Source organism: Macaca nemestrina, chromosome 12, assembly GCF_043159975.1.
Source record: "Macaca nemestrina isolate mMacNem1 chromosome 12, mMacNem.hap1, whole genome shotgun sequence".
In the NCBI taxonomy this organism is placed as follows: domain Eukaryota; kingdom Metazoa; phylum Chordata; class Mammalia; order Primates; family Cercopithecidae; genus Macaca; species Macaca nemestrina.
The window spans coordinates 69,031,686-69,051,089 of record NC_092136.1 but is presented as its reverse complement, the minus strand read 5'-3'; the positions used below and the strand labels follow the sequence as shown (position 1 = coordinate 69,051,089).

The following is a 19,404-nucleotide window of genomic DNA, read 5'->3' as shown; positions in this document are numbered from 1 at the left end:
TATCCTACAAGGACTCCAACTCAATCTACTCCGGACCGTTCTTTTACCCCTTGCCGAAGTGATGTAGGCCTTATATCCACGCAGCGCCTCTGCTCTCAACTCAAAACTCACAAGTATAATAAAATTCAAAGTAGCTTGCATGACCTGCAAGATCATACATGACGTAGCATTTAGCTGCCACTTCAAGTGCATTTGCCACCATTCCCCACATTGCTTCCTCTATTGAATATACATTGTCCTTCTTTTGTCTTTTAAACTTGTCAAGCTGCTCTCTGCTTCTGGAACTTTCACTTGTTCTTCCTTCTTCCTTGAATGTTTTTCTTTAAGATAGCCACACACTTGCCCTCTGATTTTGATTGCTTCTCTAAAATTACCTCCTCAGAGAGATCTTCTCTGACTACGCTATATAAAATGCATAACTCTCACCTTCCTCCTTTACTCCACATTTCTTTATTGCATTACATTACCTTGCATTGTAGTATGTATGTATGTGTTTCCTTTTACCTCTATTCTGTTTCTGTTCATTATATTTTCAGTACTCAGTTGCAAAAGTAATGTGGTTTTGGCCATTGAGAGTAATGGTAAAAACCACAATTACTTTTGCACCAACCTAATAGAATCATGTCTGCCATGTAACACAATTTCAGTATCTATTTATTGAATCAATTAGTAAATAATTATTGAAGTAAGATTAATGGTAGTGATACATTTTAAATAATTTATTCAAATAACATTTAAAGGGTTCCAACGGTGTGGTGGCTAAAAAAGTCAATGCCTAGAGCTAAAATTAAAATTAAAAAAGAGACAGTCATGGTTTATGTCCACAAGCAATTCACATTAGAGAGGCAATACAGAAATTGACGATGCTGCAGGGGAAGTATCATGGTAATTAATGCATAGTGAAGTATAGGAACACATAGGAGAGGGTATTCAAACTAAACTTGAGGAATTTAAGAAGGCCTGAAGGATATCATATCTAAGCTAAGGTGGGTTGTATCAGTAGAAGGTAACTAGACAAAGATTAAGGGAAAGCTATCTAAGGAAAAAATGTTTTTATTACAGGAAGAATGAAAATACAAATGTTTACATATGAGCAAGAATACTAGATAAACTGGAAGAATTGTTTAGTGTCATTAACACCATGAATGTAGCAGAGAAAATTAAGGTAGATAAGAAAATAGGATATATACAGAGAGAAAATAAGGTAGGGTCTTGAATGTCATTTTAAACCTTTTTTACTTCATTAAAAACTTTTATGTCCCTCTTGCTATATAGTAGTCAACTGAATAGAGTAGTAGAAAAGATAAGTCACTGGAACGTCCAGAAAGAGTGATCTGAATTAGAATAGCATCAATGAAGGTGACGATGAGTAAACAGACTTGAATTACCTGGTAAACAGAAACCCCAGGACTTGGTGATTGGTTGATTAGATACTACGGAGAGATGTGATATGGAGAAGTCTAACATATAACATGATATTTGACTTGGGCCACTGAGATAACGAAAAGTACAGATGTTGCTAGAATCTGGAAATCAAAAGAGAAGACAAGTTCTGGAATTATATATTTGTTATTTACCAGTATATGGATGGTAAATGAAATCACGGGAGTGGATGACATTAAGAAGAAATAATAGAATATGGCCAGAAAATTGCCAAGGATGGGAAGAGCTATACTTAAGGGTGGAGCAATAAAGACACACCAGCAAAGAGGCAGAGAGGAACTGGAATAACAGAAATACAGAGAAAAACTGGTGAGGGCAATGTTATCAAAGAAAGTTCAGAAGTGAGCCTGGTGGAATTCATAAGGGTGGAGTAGATAATACTAAAGGTGATGATGACCGTGGTACTGCTTGGGATGTTGTGAATGTTAGTGAAGCTGAAGAATTAGTAACCAGAAATATCCATTTATTTTCAGCTCAATCCCCGAGGAATGTCAGCCCAATATTCACGCAGTCTTCAATTCATGCCGCTGTCCAACATTACTCAGTTTAGCCCCATGTTCTATCTCACCAGCTTTCCTGGATTGGAAGCCATCAAACACTGGATTTTCATCCCCTTTTTCTTTATGTACATGGTGGCCATCTCAGGCAATTGTTTCATTCTGATCATTATTAAGACCAGCCCTCGTCTGCACACACCCATGTACTATCTACTGTCCTTGCTGGCCCTCACTGACCTGGGGCTGTCTGTGTCCACCTTGCCCACCACTATGGGGATCTTCTGGTTTAACTCCCATCATATCTACTTTGGAGCATGTCAAATCCAGATGTTCTGCATCCACTCATTTTCCTTCATGGAGTCCTCGGTGCTCCTCATCATGTCCTTTGACCGCTTTGTGGCCATCTGCCACCCTCTGAGGTATTCGGTCATTATCACTGGCCAGCAAGTGGTCAGGGCAGGCCTGATTGTCATTTTCCGGGGACCTGTGGCCACTATCCCTATTGTCCTCCTCCTGAAGGCTTTTCCCTACTGTGGATCTGTGGTCCTCTCCCACTCGTTTTGCCTGCACCAGGAAGTGATACAGCTAGCCTGCACAGATACCACCTTCAATAACCTGTATGGACTGATGGTAGTAGTTTTCACTGTGATGCTGGACCTGGTGCTCATCGCACTGTCCTATGGACTCATCCTGCACACAGTAGCAGGCCTGGCCTCCCAGGAGGACCAGCACCGTGCCTTTCAGACATACACTGCTCATCTCTGTGCTGTGCTAGTATTCTTTGTGCCCATGATGGGGTTGTCCCTGGTGTACCGTTTTGGGAAGCATGCCCCACCTGCTTTTCATCTTCTTATGGCCAATGTCTACCTTTTTGTGCCTCCCATGCTTAACCCAATCATATACAGTATTAAGACCAAGGAGATCCGCCATGTCATTATCAAGTTCCTAGGTCTTAAAAAGGCCAGTTCTGAGTCCTGGGGCTAAAATTGCCCCTGGGTGCCTATAAGAAGGCCCCAAATTGGACTGAAAATTTGAGTATGTATTATTGAGTTATTACTGAGGCCCCAAATTGGACTGAAAATTTGAGTATTGAGTATGTATTGTAGTACCCCATGCTCTCAAAGTTTTTTGCTCGCATCCTAAATAAAGTATGGGCAAATTTATTTCTTCAGCTGTGGCTTTAAAAAAAAAAACTGACCTTCTCTTGCTTAAATTTGAATGATTCCTCCTACATCTGAGAACTGGCATTTTTAGTAGCATCAAAGCTATCCAGAAAGCAGCTTTGTTGAAGACCATCATCAATGTAACTAAAACTAAAATGAAACTAAATAAAAACTAAAAAGAACAATAAGTAACAGAGCACCCAGAAGAGAGCCTGGCAGAGACCAGGTAAATGCCATTTGCTCTAACTCACCTCCGGAAATACACCTCCTTCAATGGTTCCTTGGGACTGCTTCCATCTTCTCTACCTGGCCAAGTTTCTTCTCATCTTTTTCTATGCTGATCAGCAGTAACTTTCAGACCCCCAAGTCACATCAGAAACCTCAGAACTCCTGCATTCTTCCTCAACACCTGGTTCAAGCAACACCCACCGCCACCCCCACCTCCCCAAATTTCTGAGGTTCTGCTCTCTCCTGACCATATTCCTCTAGAAGAAGAGACTTTGACCCTATCCTTGACTCCTCTCATCCCTGATTTTACCTTACAACCTCAAGTCCAACATTAAGCTAAAGTCAGTATTTACTTTTAGGTGCTTTAGTTGTGTGATATTGAACAATGACATGTAATGTGAGAAAGCTTCAGCCAAGGAAACTCTCACAAACATATTGAAGTCACAAGCCCATTGCTCAGAAGTAAATAAACTTTACATTGGCTGATCAGCCTGTCCCTACGAGTGACTAAATGCAATCCTTGCAGGAGTCTCAGCTTTGAAGTTGCTTCCTCAAGGACGTTTTCACAGATAGCTCCTCCCTTTCCAATAGTGGAGCACCAAATGTTCCATCAGTTTCCTTCCACCGTGCCCTGCGTGACATTTGTCATACAGTAATGTCCTGTTTATGAAGGTGTGTGCATGTGTCCATTAGAACAACTAATGAAGATGTTGTCTTCATTGTCCCAGTTCTACTTTACGCAGGCCCCCTGGATCCTCCCACCCATTCTCCTACAGGTTAAAATTACCATGAGGCCAGGCACAGTGACTTATGCTGTAATCCCAGCACTTTGGGAGGCCAAGGTGGGAGGATTGCTGAAGGCCAGGAGTTTGAGACCAAACTGGACAACACAGGAAGACACTGCCCCTATCAAAAATATATACATATATTTATATTATAAATATTTTATATATTAACATAACGTATATATGTGTGTGTGTATATACACATGAATACCTATATACATGTATATATAGGTATATATGAGTGTATGTGTGCATACATATATCTACATATATATACGCACACACACACTCACATACTCTTATATATTATGACCAGGAGATACTTCCTGAAAGTTGTTCTTCAAAGTTCTGGGGAACGAGAAAGCTTGTACATAAACCATCACTTCTCCTGTCTGATCAGGGTCCACAAAAAATGTGCTAAGTTGTTTAATTAACTAAACTCTACATTTCTTAGCATGGATTTAGCAGTATAGAAGTTCCTGGGCCCTGAATAGTGATATCCCTGCCTCCACAATAAGGCAGACTTTCCTGCCTCTATGTTCCAGGCTCTGCCTCCTCTCTCCCCAACTCCTCCGCTCCTCTTTATTTCTTTTTTTTTTTTAGCCTGAGGCTGAGGTGGGAAGAGTGCTTGAGCCCAAGGGGTTGAGGCTGTAGTGAGCCATAATCACGCCACTGCCTGGGTGACCAAGTGAGACCCCATTTCAAAGATAAAAAGGAAAAGAAACAAAATTTCAAAGTGAAATTTAAAAAAGAACCAAACAAGAGCTATTTATGACAAACGCACAGCTAATATCATACTGAATGGGCAAAAACTGGAAAAATTCCCTTTGAAAACTGGCACAAGACAGGGATGCCCTCTCTCACCACTCCTATTCAACATAGTGTTGGAAGTTCTGGCTAGGGCAATCAGGCAAGAGAAAGAAATAAAGGGTATTCAGTTAGGAAAAGAAGAAGTCAAATTATCCCTGTTTGCAGATGACATGATTGTATATTTAGAAAACCCCATTGTCTCAGCCCAAAATCTCCTTAAGCTGATAAGCAACTTCAGCAAAGTCTCAGGATACAAAATCAATGTGCGAAAATCACAAGCATTCTCATACATCAGTAACAGACAAACAGCCAAATCATGAATGAACTTCCATTCACAACAGCTTCAAAGAGAATAAAATACCTAGGAATCCAACTTACAAGGGATGTAAAGGACCTCTTCAAGGAGAACTACAAACCACTGCTCAGTGAAATAAAAGAGGACACAAACAAATGGAAGAACATACCATGCTCATGGATAGGAAGAATCAATATTGTGAAAATGGCCATACTGCGCAAGGTAATTTATATATTCAATGCCATCCCCATCAAGCTACCAATGAGTTTCTTCATAGAATTGGAGAAAACTGCTTTAAAGTTCATATGGAACCAAAAAAGAGCCCGCATCTCCAAGAAATCCTAAGCCAAAAGAACAAAGCTGGAGGTATCATGCTACCTGACTTCAAACTATACTATAAGGTTACAGTAACCAAAACAGCATGGTACTGGTACCAAAACAGAGATATAGACCAATGGAACAGAACAGAGTCCTCAGAAATAATACCACATATCTGCAGCCATCTGATCTTTGACAAACCTGACAAAAACAAGAAATGGGGAAAGGATTCCCTATTTAATAAATGGTGCTGAGATAATTGGCTAGCCATAAGTAGAAAGCTGAAACCGGATCCTTTCCTTACTCCTTATACGAGAATTAATTCAAGATGGATTAGAGACTTAAATATTAGACCTAGAACCATAAAAACCCTAGAAGAAAACCTAGGTAATACTATTCACGACATAGGCATGGGTAAGGACTTCTTGTCTAAAACACCAAAAGCAATGGCAACAAAAGCCAAAATTCACAAATGGGATCTAATTAAACTAAAGAGCTTCTGCACAGCAAAAGAAACTACCATCAGAGTGAACAGGCAACCTACAGAATGGGAGAAAATTTTTGCAATCTACTCATCTGACAAAGGGCTAATATCCAGAACCTATAAAGAACTCAATCAAATTTACAAGAAAAAATCAAACAACCCCATCAAAAAGTAGGCAAAGGCTATGAACAGACAGTTCTCAAAAGAAGACATTCATACAGCCAACAGATAAATGAAAAAATGCTCATCATCACTCACCATCAGAGAAATGCAAATCAAAACCACAATGAGATACCATCTCACACCAGTTAGAATGGCAATCATTTAAAAAATCAGGAAACAACAGGTGCTGGAGAGGATGTGGAGAAATAGGAACACTTTTACACTGTTGGTGGGACTGTCAACTAGTTTAACCATTGTGGAAAACAGTATGGCGATTCCTCAAGGATCTAGAACTAGAAATACCATTTGACCCAGCTATCTCATTACTGGGGATATACCCAAAGGATTATAAGTCATGCTGCTATAAAGACACATGCATATGTATGTTTATTGCAGCACTATTCACAATAGCAAAGACTTGGAATCAACCCAAATGTCCATCAGTGACAGACTGGATTAAGAAAATGTGGCACATATACACCATGGAATACTATGCAGCCATCAAAAAGGATGAGTTTGTGTCCTTTGTAGGGACATAAATGCAGCTGGAAACCATCATTCTCAGCAAACTATCGCAAGAACAGAAAACCAAATACCGCATGTTCTCGCTCATAGGTGGGAACTAAACAATGAGATCACTTGGACACAGGAAGGGGAGCATCACACACCAGGTCCTATTGTGGGGAGGGGGTAGGGGGAGGGATAGCATTAGGAGATATACCTAATGTAAATGATGAGTTATTGGGTGCAGCACACCAACATGGCACATATATACATATGTAACAAACCTGTGCGTTGTTCACATGTACCCTAGAACTTAAAGTATATATATAAAAAAAAAAGAACCAAACGCTATGTATATTTGTGTGGTTTCTTGTGTATGTTTGTATGTATGTGTGGGTGCTGTCAGAATCTCAGGCTTGGGAGACCCTCTGGAACCCAGCAGTTTCTCCAGCCTTACAAGCTGGCACTCCTTAAACATAGGCTCCATTCTAAATTTTCATTTACATCTACATAGTAGGCCACATTACTCAATAGCAATTCTGGGACTTAGAATATTCTTCTACATGTTGAGAGGAAATTTCTATTCTATAGATCTCATTTGGTAGAATGGGGTATAAAAAATGAAGGATTTGGATTAGATTAGCATTGAAGTTCCATTTTGCCTCTTATTAACAAATAGACCACTGACATCTAAATTTCATTCTTTTCAAATTAGGAAATACATATAGGTAATAACATATTTGAAAACTTCCTACCTTACCAAAATTTAAAATGCAAATTAACATGTTTTAATTCGTTACTAAACGAATATTAAAGAAAAGAGTTAACAATATCTGTGCTGTTAAGAATGTGGTAAAAGAGGTATTTTCACACACTGGAATGAAAACGTGATTTAATTTGCCTTTCAGAAAAAAACAAAATACATCAAAAGACTTGAAAATATTCACTCTCTGTGTCTCAGAAATGCCACTTCTAAAAATCTGTCCTAAATAAAGGATAAATTAAAAATTTAGGATGTAAGCTACTTGTGGCAAAATATTTTTCCTGTTTGCTCACAGTTCTAAATCCAGCTCCTAAGTCAATGATCAATAAATATGTGTTGAACTATTTAATAAGTGAATATTATAATTTAATTGTGTTATTGTCCATAATTTTAAGAATGTAAGCACACAAAATGTCTAGAACAAAAATGTTACATAAATCAAAGCATATTCATTTGATGCACTATTTATTATTAAAATGACATTTAAATGCTTAGGAAACTGTTAGCAAAATATTAAATGAAAAACAATAAGCAAAATTATGTACAGAACAATCACTATGTAAAAGGTTATAAATATTTGTATCAAAAGAAACACAGCTGTGATATATCTTATTTTCTATATGTATTTCTCTAACTTTGCCTTATACCAATTTTCTGAAGAAGATATTTCAGTTTTATAATCTAAAAAGAGCATTTTACAATGACTATAAAAGGTTATATATTATGCTGAAGATGACAGTGAAGATGATAATTGTGATCATGATAAATGCTAATATTTATTAAGCATTTAAGTCACGGTAGAGAGTGCTGAGTACTTTTTTATTTTTATTATTTTTCATTATTTCATTTAATTTTCTCACCAAACCTGTAAAGTAGGGACGTATTATTATTTTCAATGTTTTAAAATTAGGAAACTGAGGTTCAGAGAGGAAAGGAACTTTCCTTAGTTAAATCACTAACATAAGTCAGAACTGAAATTCAATATCAAGCATGTCTGATTTTCTTAAACCATTATGCTGGACCTCCTCTCCAAAAAGGGCCACTCGATTCAGGGCTGTGTTTTCCATGTCATACTGAAGGAAGTCCCATCACCTGGCTTCTCCCTAACTTTTTTGTTCTCTTTCCTAGAATATATTATCTATTTTTCCATTTAGTATCAGGAAAAGATAGCAACAGAAAACAGTAACATAAAATTATTGTATTAAATCCTTTTTAAATAGACTTGACTTTAAGAGTTATAGGTTCACAGAAGAACTCAGTAGAAGGTACTGAGTACCTTCTATTTTGCATATAATAGTTTTTAAAGCATATATTATAACCTAGGTATTATTCTAAGGGCATAATACACTATAAGTCACTTTATCTTGACAATAACCTTATGAAATGGGTACTACTAGATTACCCATTTTACAGATAAGTACACTGAGGCTGAGAGACAAAATATCTTGCCCAGTATTATACCAAGTTTGACAGTTCTCTCTGACTGTGGTGCTTGTAGTTTTAACTATGCTCCACTGATTCAACAACAACAATAAACAAAATAAATAAATAAATAAATAAATAAATAAATAAATAAATAAAATCAGCCAAAGCTATACATATTCCTGCTAATGACAGTATCTGCTTTAAATGGTCTGGTCCATTCCTCAGCACAAGCCTATATTCCTGCAGGCAAAAATCTTTACAACTATCCCCTGTTATTTAATATCCACAAGCCTCTGTAAGCCTTTGAAATTGATATGGCTTATCAATTCAAATACAGATGGCTCATGTAATTGAAGTTCACATAATTTTATGTCTTTGTTTGTGACAACTCTGAGCCTTTGTACATGTTTTCCCCTCTATTTAAAGTGTTCCCTATTTTGAATGATAGTGCAGACATGAGTAAGGAAAGCTTGCTAAATATTTGTATTACCTGGGAAGTCTGTTTTTGCTTCATCAAGGAAAGTTTTTTCACATGAACCTCCTGCAGAAGACAATGCTTTCTGAAAGATAGACTTTGTGTCTTATTATTAATGCTTGCATTCAAATATCCGACCCAAAGCTTGTGATCTTTACATATTTGCTCAGTGAATGACGGTGAACCTGGTTGTAAAGACAGACTCAAGGGGAGTTTTGTCTGGGAAAAGAAAAGAAAGACAAAAAAAAGAGAACTGAGAAGCACCCAATACATTTTCTTACAAAGTTGGCAGCTGAGGAAAGAAGAGAGTGAAAGATCATCTGGCTCACTGAAATCCCTCTTAGGGGTGCTCATGGTTCACGAAATTTCCATTTAAGATAACTGGGCATCTCAAATGCTTTGATCTAAGAGGATGCTAATCCCTCTTTGGCATTCATCAAGCCTGCCTCCATCTAGGGAGACTCCTTTGAGGGCCAAAGACCTAAGGGAGAGAGACAGTTTTATAAGTGCCAGTGCAGCCAGTGTAGAATGGCATCCCCAGAAGAGGCTTAATATCATCGAGTTAAGTAAATAATTAGATGGCATTAATTAAAACAGTGCAGAATTCAGAGAAGGAGTTTAGACTGCTTGTGAAGGCAGTGGATAATTAAGGGGCAACAAAGTCCAGGCAGTACAGAGAGGCTAGACCATCCAGCAGGAGACTGGTGTCCAGTTATAGCAGAAGCCATTGTGCTAACTGCCCTGTTAACCTTCAAACACATTGCCACCTTCCCCAGAGTGAATAGGCCTCTTGAAATTGATGATGCCCTCTCTATCAAGTGTCAACTTGAGCTTCTCTACATTCCTGCTGATGGGCTTCCCAGGCCTGGAGTGGGCTCACCAGTTGATCTCACTGCCCATTTTTGTAGGATACCTTGTGGCCCTTGTGGGTAATGCCACCATCTTGCATCTGGAACTGACCCTTCCCTCCACCAGCCTATGTACTACTTCCTGGCCATCCTGGCTGTGACAGACTTGGGCTTGTGCATGTCCACACTGCCCTCTGTGCTGGGTGTGCTGTGGTTTGATGCTCGCACAGTGAACCTGGTGCCCTGTGTTCTGCAGCAGCATTTCCTCCACTCCTTCTTCATGGAGTCAGCCATGCTCTTTACTACGGCTCTGGACCTCCTAGTGGCCATCTGATTCCCACTGTGCTATGCATCTGGGCTCACAGGTCCCCGCGTAGCATTGATTGGGGTTGTGCTGAGCGTGCGATGTGCTGCTGTCACTGCTGCACCTTCATTGCACCTATTAAAATTTGACTACTGTCGACCTGGGGCACTCTCCCATGCTTACTGTCTTCACCAAAACATGATCCTCCTGGCCTGCTCTGACACACATTTCAACAGACTCTATGGGCTGTGCATCATTATGCTGGCCATGGGCTCTGATGTTCTTTTTATCCTACTCTCCTACACTGTCACCCTCTGCACTATGCTGGCCATCGTCTTTGCAGGGGAGCGGCTGAAGGCCCTCAACACTTGTGTCTCCCACATCCTGGCTGTGTTCTGTTTCTATGTGCCTGTGTTAGGCTTGTCCATTGTCCACAGGCTTGGGCGCCACACCTCACCCTTGGTGCACATCCTCATGGGCACTGTCTCTGTGCTCTTCCCACCCTTGATGAACCCTGTTATCAACAGCATCAAGACCCAGCAGATTCGCAGGGCCATTCTCAAGGTGATTTCACTGGGGAAGATAAAATGACAAATTGGGGATGGACTACAGCAATTCAAAATAAGGAATTAGTTAATAACTCTTTCTAGAACCCTCTTACCACAAAGCAATTTTTATTTACTTCTTTTCATGTGACCAGTTGATTACACATTGTGAACTGACTCTACTGTTAAAATAAAGTTGATACTCATTACTTCTTATGTATATATGTGTAAATATGTCATCACTGTTTTCTTACATGAAAAATAATTAGTTTTTCACATAAATGTTTGCGAGTTCAAAGATGCTGTTTTATTTTTATGAATCCATAATAGGAGTACATAATTTTATAAGGCATATGTGATATTTTGATACAAGTATACAATGTGTAATGATCAAATCAGGGTAACTGGGATATCTATCACCTCAAGCATTTATCATTTCTTTGTGACAGGAACATTCCAATTCTACTTTTTGTTATTTCAAAATATGCAATAAATTATAACTGCAGTTGCCCTGTTGTACTAAAGAACACTAACTTTATTTTTTATTTCTCCATCCTAACTTTATTTTTGTACCCATAACCAAACCTTCTCTATATTCCCCTTTCAGATTCTGGTAACCATCATTCTACTCTCTATCTCCATGAGTTCAATTTTTTTTTTTAATCTCCCACATATGAGTAAGAACATGTGATATTCCTGATTCTGTGCAAGGCCTAGTTCACTTAAACAATGTCCTCTACTTCCATCTATGTTGTTTCAAGTGACAGGATTTCATTATTTCTTATGGCTGAATAATATTTCATTATGTATATGCACCACATTTTATTTATTCATTCATGTGTTGATGGACCCTTAGGTTGATTCTATACCTTGGCTATTGTGAATACTGCTGCAATAAACATGAAAATGTAGATATATCTTTGATAGACTGATTTCTTTTCTTTTGGATATGTACCCAACAGTAGGATCACTGGATTAAATAGTAGTTCTATTTTTAGCTTTTTGAGGAACCTCCATACTGTTCTCCATTGTGGCTATACAGATTTATGCTCCCATTAAGAGTGTATGGGGTTTCTTTATCCACATCCTCACCAACACTCATTATAGCCTGTCTTTTTTTTTTTTTTTTTTTTTCACCTTTTATTTTAGATTCAGCGGGTCATGTGCAGGTTTGTTACGTGGGCAAACTGCATGTTGCTGAGGTTTGATGTATGAATGATTTCATTGCCCAGGTAGTGAGTGTAGTACCTGATGGGTGGTTTTTCACCTTTGCTTCTCTTCCGCCCTCCCCCTCTGGTTATCCTCATTGCCTATTGTTCCCATCTTCATGTCCTGTCCATGTGTACTCAATGTTTAGCTTTCACTTGCAAGTAAGAACAGGTAGTAGTTGGTTTTCTGTTCCTGTATGGTTTTTTTTTTTTTTTTGAGACGGAGTCTTGCTCTGTCGCCCAGGCTGGAGTGCAGTGGCCGGATCTCAGCTCACTGCAAGCTCCGCCTCCTGGATTTATGCCATTCTCTTGCCTCAGCCTCCCGAGTAGCTGGGACTACAGGCGCCTGCCACCACGCCTGGCTAGTTTTTTGTATTTTTTAGTAGAGACGGGGTTTCACCGTGTTAGCCAGGATGGTCTCGATCTCCTGACCTCGTGATTTGCCCGTCTCAGCTTCCCAAAGTGCCGGGATTACAGGCTTGGGCCACCGCTCCCGGCCTCTGTTCCTGTGTTAATTGACTTAGGATAATGGCCTCCAGCTGCACCCATGTTACTGCAGATGACATGATTTTACTGTTTTCTGTGGGTTCATAACATTCCATGGTGTACATGTACCATATTTTCTTTATCTAGTGCACTATTGATGGGCATATCTTTTCCACCATTGATGAGCATTGATGCCATATGTTTACTATTGTAAATACTGTTGGAACAAACATAGGAGTTCATGTGTCTTTTTGGTAGAATGATTTATTTTCCTTTGAGCATATCACCCAGTAGTGGGATGGCTGGGTTGAATGGTATAGTTCTAAGTTCTTTGATAAATCTTCAAACCACTCACCAGAGTGGCTAAACTGATTAATATTCCTGCCAACAATGTATAAGAATTCTGTTTTCTCAGCAACCCCATCAACATTTGCTATTCTTTTTCATAGTGGGCATTCTGGAGGACTCAGGGCAAGATGGCCAACTAGATGCAACCAAGAAGTGCTGCATTCTGACTGGTGGGAGATGGCATCTCATTGTGGTTTGATTTGCATTTCTCTAATAATTAGTGATGTTGAGCATTTTTATGTGTACTTTTGGCCATTTGTATGTCTTTTTCAAGAAGTGTCTCTTCTTGTCCTTGGCCCATTTTGTAATGGGGTTATTTGCTTTTTGTCATTGTTGAGTTGTCTAAGCTCCTTATAGATTCTGGATATTAGACCTTTGTTGTGTATATAGTTTGCTAGTATGTTCTCCCACTCTGTACGTTATCTGTTGATAGTTTCTGTTGCTGTGCAGAAGCTCTTTAGTTTGATTTCCACTTGTCATTTTGTGATTTTGTTGCAATTGCTTTTGGGGACTTATTCATAAAGTCTTTGCCAAGGTTAATGTCCAGAATGGTATTTCCTAGGTTTTCTTTTAGGAGTTTAACAGTTTTGGGTTCTACATTTAAGTTCATAATGCATCTGGAGTTAGTTCTTGTATATGGTGAAATGTATGGGTCCAGTTTCATTCTTCTGCAATTTGCCTATCTTTTGAATAAAAGCCATTTTAACTGGGGTGAGATGATATCTCACTGTAGTTTTGATTTGCATTTCCATAATGATTAGTGATGTTGAGTATTTTTTAATACCTATTGGCCATTTGCATGTCTTCTTTTGAAAAACATTTATTCAGCTTTTTTGCCTACTTCAAATCAAATTATTTAGGTTTTGTTTGGGTTTTGTTTTGTTTTCTGCTGTTGAGTTAGTTGATCTTTTTTGTATATTCTGATTATTAATTCCTTATCAGATGGCTAGTTTGCAAATATTTTTTCTCATTCTGTGAGATATCTCTTCACTTTGTTGATTGTTTTCTTTGCTGTGCAGAAAACAATTTTTTGTTTGATGTGATCTTATTTGTCTAGTTTTGCTTTGGTTGCCTATGCTTTTGTGATCTTACTCAAGAAATCTTTGCCCACAAGAGTCCTGGAGAATTTCTCTGATGTTTCCTTCCAGTAATTTTATAGTTTTTGGTCTTTGATTTAAGTCTTTCATCCATATTTTAATATGGCAAGAGATAAGGGTCTAGTTTCATTATTTTGCATGCAAATACCAGTTTTCACAGCACTATGTTTTGAAGAGACTGTTCTTTCCCCAATATATGTTCTTGGCACCTTTGTCAAAAATCAGTTGAGCGTAAATGAGTGGATTCATTCCTGGGTTATCTATCCTGCCATATTGGTTTATGTATCTGTCTTTATGCCAGTACCATATGGTTTTTGTTACTATGTCACTGTAGTATAATTTGAAATCAGATAATGTGATGTCCCTACCTATGTTCTTTTTGCTCAGGATTGCTTTGACTATTGTGAGTCTTTTGAGGTTCCATATAAATTTTAGAACTTTTTTCTCTCTTTCTGTTAAGAATACCATTAGAATTTTGATATTGCATTGCATCTGTAGACTCAATGAGGGGCCACACTTACACAATTTCCCCTGGTGCACACCCTCATGGGTCCTGTTTCTATGCTCTTTCCACCCCCGATGAACTGTGTTATCTGTAACATCAAGATGCAGAAGATCCATGAGGTCAGTTGACTCCCATAACAAAAACCAAAAAAGTTCTTTTTGATTTTTACCTACAACATATTCAGCAGTTCTTTTTGAAGATAATTTATGCTTTGGGCAGAAAGTTGTCTATTTGCGGTACCAGGCAACTACCAAATGTATTGTCTTGCAAGTGGACAAGTGCCTTTGAACATAAAATCACAGTCCTCTGGATCTACACATAATGACACTGGGATGGATTGTCATGAGTAGTATGCCCTATCAAAGACCTTTCTTTCAGACATTGAATTTCTACATTTATATATCACGAACTTCATAAAGTGGACAATCCTTAACCTAAGGAGTAAATCACTCATCTCTGCCTCAGTTGCCAGCTTCTTCGGGTCTTGCATGCTCCAAATGATCTTTGAAAGTAAGAATCTCTTGTTTCCTTATTCCCAGAAATGGTATTTCCACCTAAGGAATAATAATAAGTAATTCTTTCAAAACTACAGGCTGGGTTCTTTCTTCATGTGCAGTGCACACTAAATATGTCCCCAGCCCTCTTGTAATTCACAGCTATCATGCCCTGGTTCTATACCTGCTTCCTATTAATGCTCATCTGCCAAGTGTCTGCGCTTCAACACCATGTCTCATCTTTGATGATCTGATAAATTCGCCATTTAAGAGATGATTGTGAGTATCAACCCTTATAATTCCAAGACAATTCAGCAGATAAGTGAATTGTTGCTGGAGGGTTGTCTGTGGTTTACTTTTAGTGAAGTAAATGTCACATTGAGATAAAGAGTGATTTTATGCACTTATTTGATATTTTTAAAAAGAATTACCAATCATATATAAAAATAAAAACGTCAAGAATGATTTCATTTTGGCAAATTGTTTATTGATAGATGAATGACTCTACATCATTCCCATTTGGGGATGCAGGGAGTGAAGGCAGCACAAAAACTGAAGAAAAATAAAATAACAGACACTAAACTAAAAACTTTATAGTAAAGAAATCTAAAGGCATGATATGTGTTGCACATATGTAACAGTGATTTAAACTAGGTGCCGTAACTGTTAGGCACTCTGAGTCTATTTCTATCTTATATAACAAAAATATTCCAGTCCTGTTCCAGGTTCCATGCAGTATTATTTGGAGTAGAGAGATGAAACACACTTGTTCTCTGATCCAAGAAGTATCCTGATACAGTAAAAAAGGTAAACAAGCAAACAGACCATTACTACATCCTACATCTTACACATACATCGTACAGTCCAATTATGAGAGGCAGGTCTTTGCTGCTCTCTCCCAAATATTACTTGGGATCATAGTCTTGAGAATGTAGGCCTTTTTAAACTATTGTCTACTCCTACTGAATTGTGGCCTCTTTGTATCAGCCATGGTATCTTAAGTGTGGAAAAAAGAAAAGATGAGCCTATATCTGATTGGTTTCAATATTCAGTGAGTCTTGAATCTTACAGTTCAAAGGTAATACCCCCTTTTCAACTCCTTCCTACACAGATTTTGGTCTCCAGATCCTATCAATTTTTTTAAATAATTTTTTAGATTTGCCTATCATGGGAATTGATCTAAGCCTTCCTTGAGTTCCCTCCATACCTTTCATTTGTAAATTAAATATGAAATAAAGGTGAGTTTCTGCTTACTTGTCAACTATCTCTTGTCCAAAACTTCATATTTTGTAATATACTACCTAATCACTTATGACCCAATTTCTACTCATTATTTAAAGAAGAAATTAATAGATTTCACACAACCAAGCAGCAGCACTATACTTAAAAAACAGAAAGTATGGGCCAGGCGCAGTGGCTCACGCCTGTAATCCCAACACTTTGAGAGGTTGAGGTGGGCAGATCACTTGAGGTCAGGAATTCAAGACCAGCCTGACTAACATGGAGAAACCCTGTCTCTACCAAAGAAATACAAAAATTAGCTGGGCGTGGTAGCACATACCTGTAATCCTAGCTACTCGGGAGACTGAGGTAGGAGAATCACTTGAACCTGGGAGGCGGAGGTTGTGGTGAGCTGAGATCACACCATTGCCCTCCAGCCTGGGCAACAAGTGAAATTCCATCTCAAAAAAAAAAAAAAAAATTATGCTTTTTCTGAATCTTATGTGCTCAACTAGTTTCTAAGAGATTAGTAATCTTTTAATATCTAGCAACGATTTTATGTGATAGTTGTGTGTAATAACTGATATTTGAATAAATAAAATTTCTTACTACCAGAACTCAAACAAGGTTAAGAAAATCACCAAAAATGAGGTGAACAAATGTTCTATGACTTTTCTGGTGCCATATATATTTCCTGAGTTGTGAAAACAAGAATGCATGTCACATTATCCATGAAAAAAAACTAAAAGAGTAATAGTTTATATGAATTTCAAACTGTTTTCATTATTAATGTTACTACATCAAAATGTGATCCAGCTATGAAAGCATAAAGAATTCTGCAAATCATCCTCCAAAATATAAAGAATAAAATGGGATAAAAATGTCAAAAGCAACCATCTCAGGAATCAAAAATTGAAAGTCAAACAACAAACTGAGAAGTATCTATTCCTGAGAAACTGTTAGAACATTTAGTAAGATCAGTGAGAGTCTGTGCCATCTTGTCAGGGCTCCTTCTACATCCCCAGCATTCAGGGTGGTTTGTGAGAACTATTGTTTCACTAGCATTGAGCTTGGGATTCTCCTTGGCTGAAAAAGCAAGTATGATTTAAGTGGAAGGTGAAAATCTGCATTAGCATTCTCAGTAAAAAGTAGCACAGTAAATGTTAAATGATAAATTAATGGGGAAAACCCACAGACCTGATTTTCTAAAACTATGGTCCATGTTGGGGTAAGTAGCACACTAGGCTACATTTACAGAGAGATCCTGGAATTGGTAGAGCCAGAAAAAGCCTATTCCCCACACCTTCACGTCTCGCCAGAAAATTATAAGCATGTGCAAGAGAGATGCAAGGAGGCCCAGCATAAAGTAAAAGTCAAGGCAGATTTGAGAGCTGGCTCATCTTTTAATGCAATCCCCACCCCACAAAGAAATGCATTGCCAAAGAGTAGAAACCTTACTGAGTCAAGGTGTTTGAGCACAACCTATGCCAACATAAATTGCTAACTACTAAAATATGCCAACACAAGGGTGACACCACAGAAAGACATGCTAAAAAATAAGAACTAAGGTAATCTGAGCAGAGACATTAGTACCAATATGTATTACAAGAGACACAATTTTTAACAAAATTTTAAGTTTAGACAAGTTATTTAAAAATAATAAATAATAGCACTCCAGGAAAAAATAATAAAATTCAGACGTGCTGCAACATATTACTTTAAATGACCAGTTTTCAGCAAAAATAATTACAAAACATGCCAAGAAATATGAATGTGTTTAAGTCATGCTTAAGAAAAAAGTCAAAGGAAATTTATTTGAAGTGAGAACAGAATAATTTAATAATGTAAATTGCTACAATTACTTTATTTCAATGTGTAAATAATGCAATACAATAAATTGACAGTTTGGTTGTGATATTGGTTACCATTGTGAGAGTAAATTAAAATGATTTTAATTTACCTATTCTCTCTAAGACCCATGCGCCTCATTCAAAAATCAAATTAAATGGTAAATATAGTGGGAATTAAAGAAGAAAATGCACGTAAAACACATAACAACTTAATGGCAACTGCCAAATATTTCTAATTGCTTTTTTCACTTATATAAATAAGCATTGTTAAGTCTACAGAAGTAATAATGGCTCCCTCCAGCCAGGCCCCTCAAATGTGATGATTGGAAAGCAGCCAGATAAATAAAATAAATTAAAATGCCTTGTTATTATGAAATGTGTTTGCTTCCTCTCCTACCATGGTCTTTCACCCATGACATATTTATCCTTTCTTGATTCCCATTTACAAAACATATGTTCTAATTTGACAGTTTTTCCTGTTTACATAAAGAAGGTGGGCAGAGTCAGGACAGGACTATAAGCCATCTCTGGAACATAAGGGCTCGGCACATATAGACTGTCGTAAAAACTGAGATCACTTAATCCCTGTTAATTTCAGAGAAAATAGAAAGAAATTCTTCTGGGGTACAAGTTAAGGTAGTTATGGCACAGAAGCAGGAAATCTTATCTTTAAATATTATTAGAGAACTTGAATGTTGACCAAGTATTTGAATATTGACCAATTCGTATTTACTAATTTTGCCAAGAGATTTCCTCACCCCAATGTGGTTGCTTAGCCATCACTTTCTCCATATTTGGGAAACAAGGGATCACACACGACACACAGAGCTTGGAAAGCCTATGGGAAGTGTGGCTGATCTACATGCAACCAGCGTGCTTATGTCGGAAGAATCTCTGGGTATTTCCTGTGGCAACTGGACTGGGTCAGGGATCCTACTCATGAGCCTTTAGAGGACAAAGTGATCACAGGAACACTGTCAAATAATGAGTGTTTCTATGGTCAAGTTTATCATTATGTAATGAGAATTCAAAAGATGGGAGCAACTGAGCAGCTGAAAATGAAGGAATCACCCTGGCGACTCTGGACTGGAAAACCTCCCAGATCTATATATGGCAGATACTGCTCAGGGCAGGCTGGGGAGATGA

At 38.0% G+C, this 19,404-nt stretch overlaps 1 protein-coding gene and 1 pseudogene across 1 annotated transcript; both read left to right on the top strand.

Annotated features, from left to right (window-relative positions):
- Positions 1–1,931: 1,931 nt before the first annotated feature.
- LOC105468616 (olfactory receptor 51M1) lies at positions 1,932–2,924 on the top strand. Its single transcript, XM_011718815.2, has one exon. The coding sequence runs from the start codon at positions 1,932–1,934 to the stop codon at positions 2,922–2,924; it is 993 nt and encodes a 330-aa protein (XP_011717117.2).
- A 7,230-nt stretch (positions 2,925–10,154) lies between these two features.
- LOC105468615 (olfactory receptor 51L1-like) lies at positions 10,155–11,095 on the top strand (annotated as a pseudogene).
- The last annotated feature ends 8,309 nt before the right edge of the window (positions 11,096–19,404 follow it).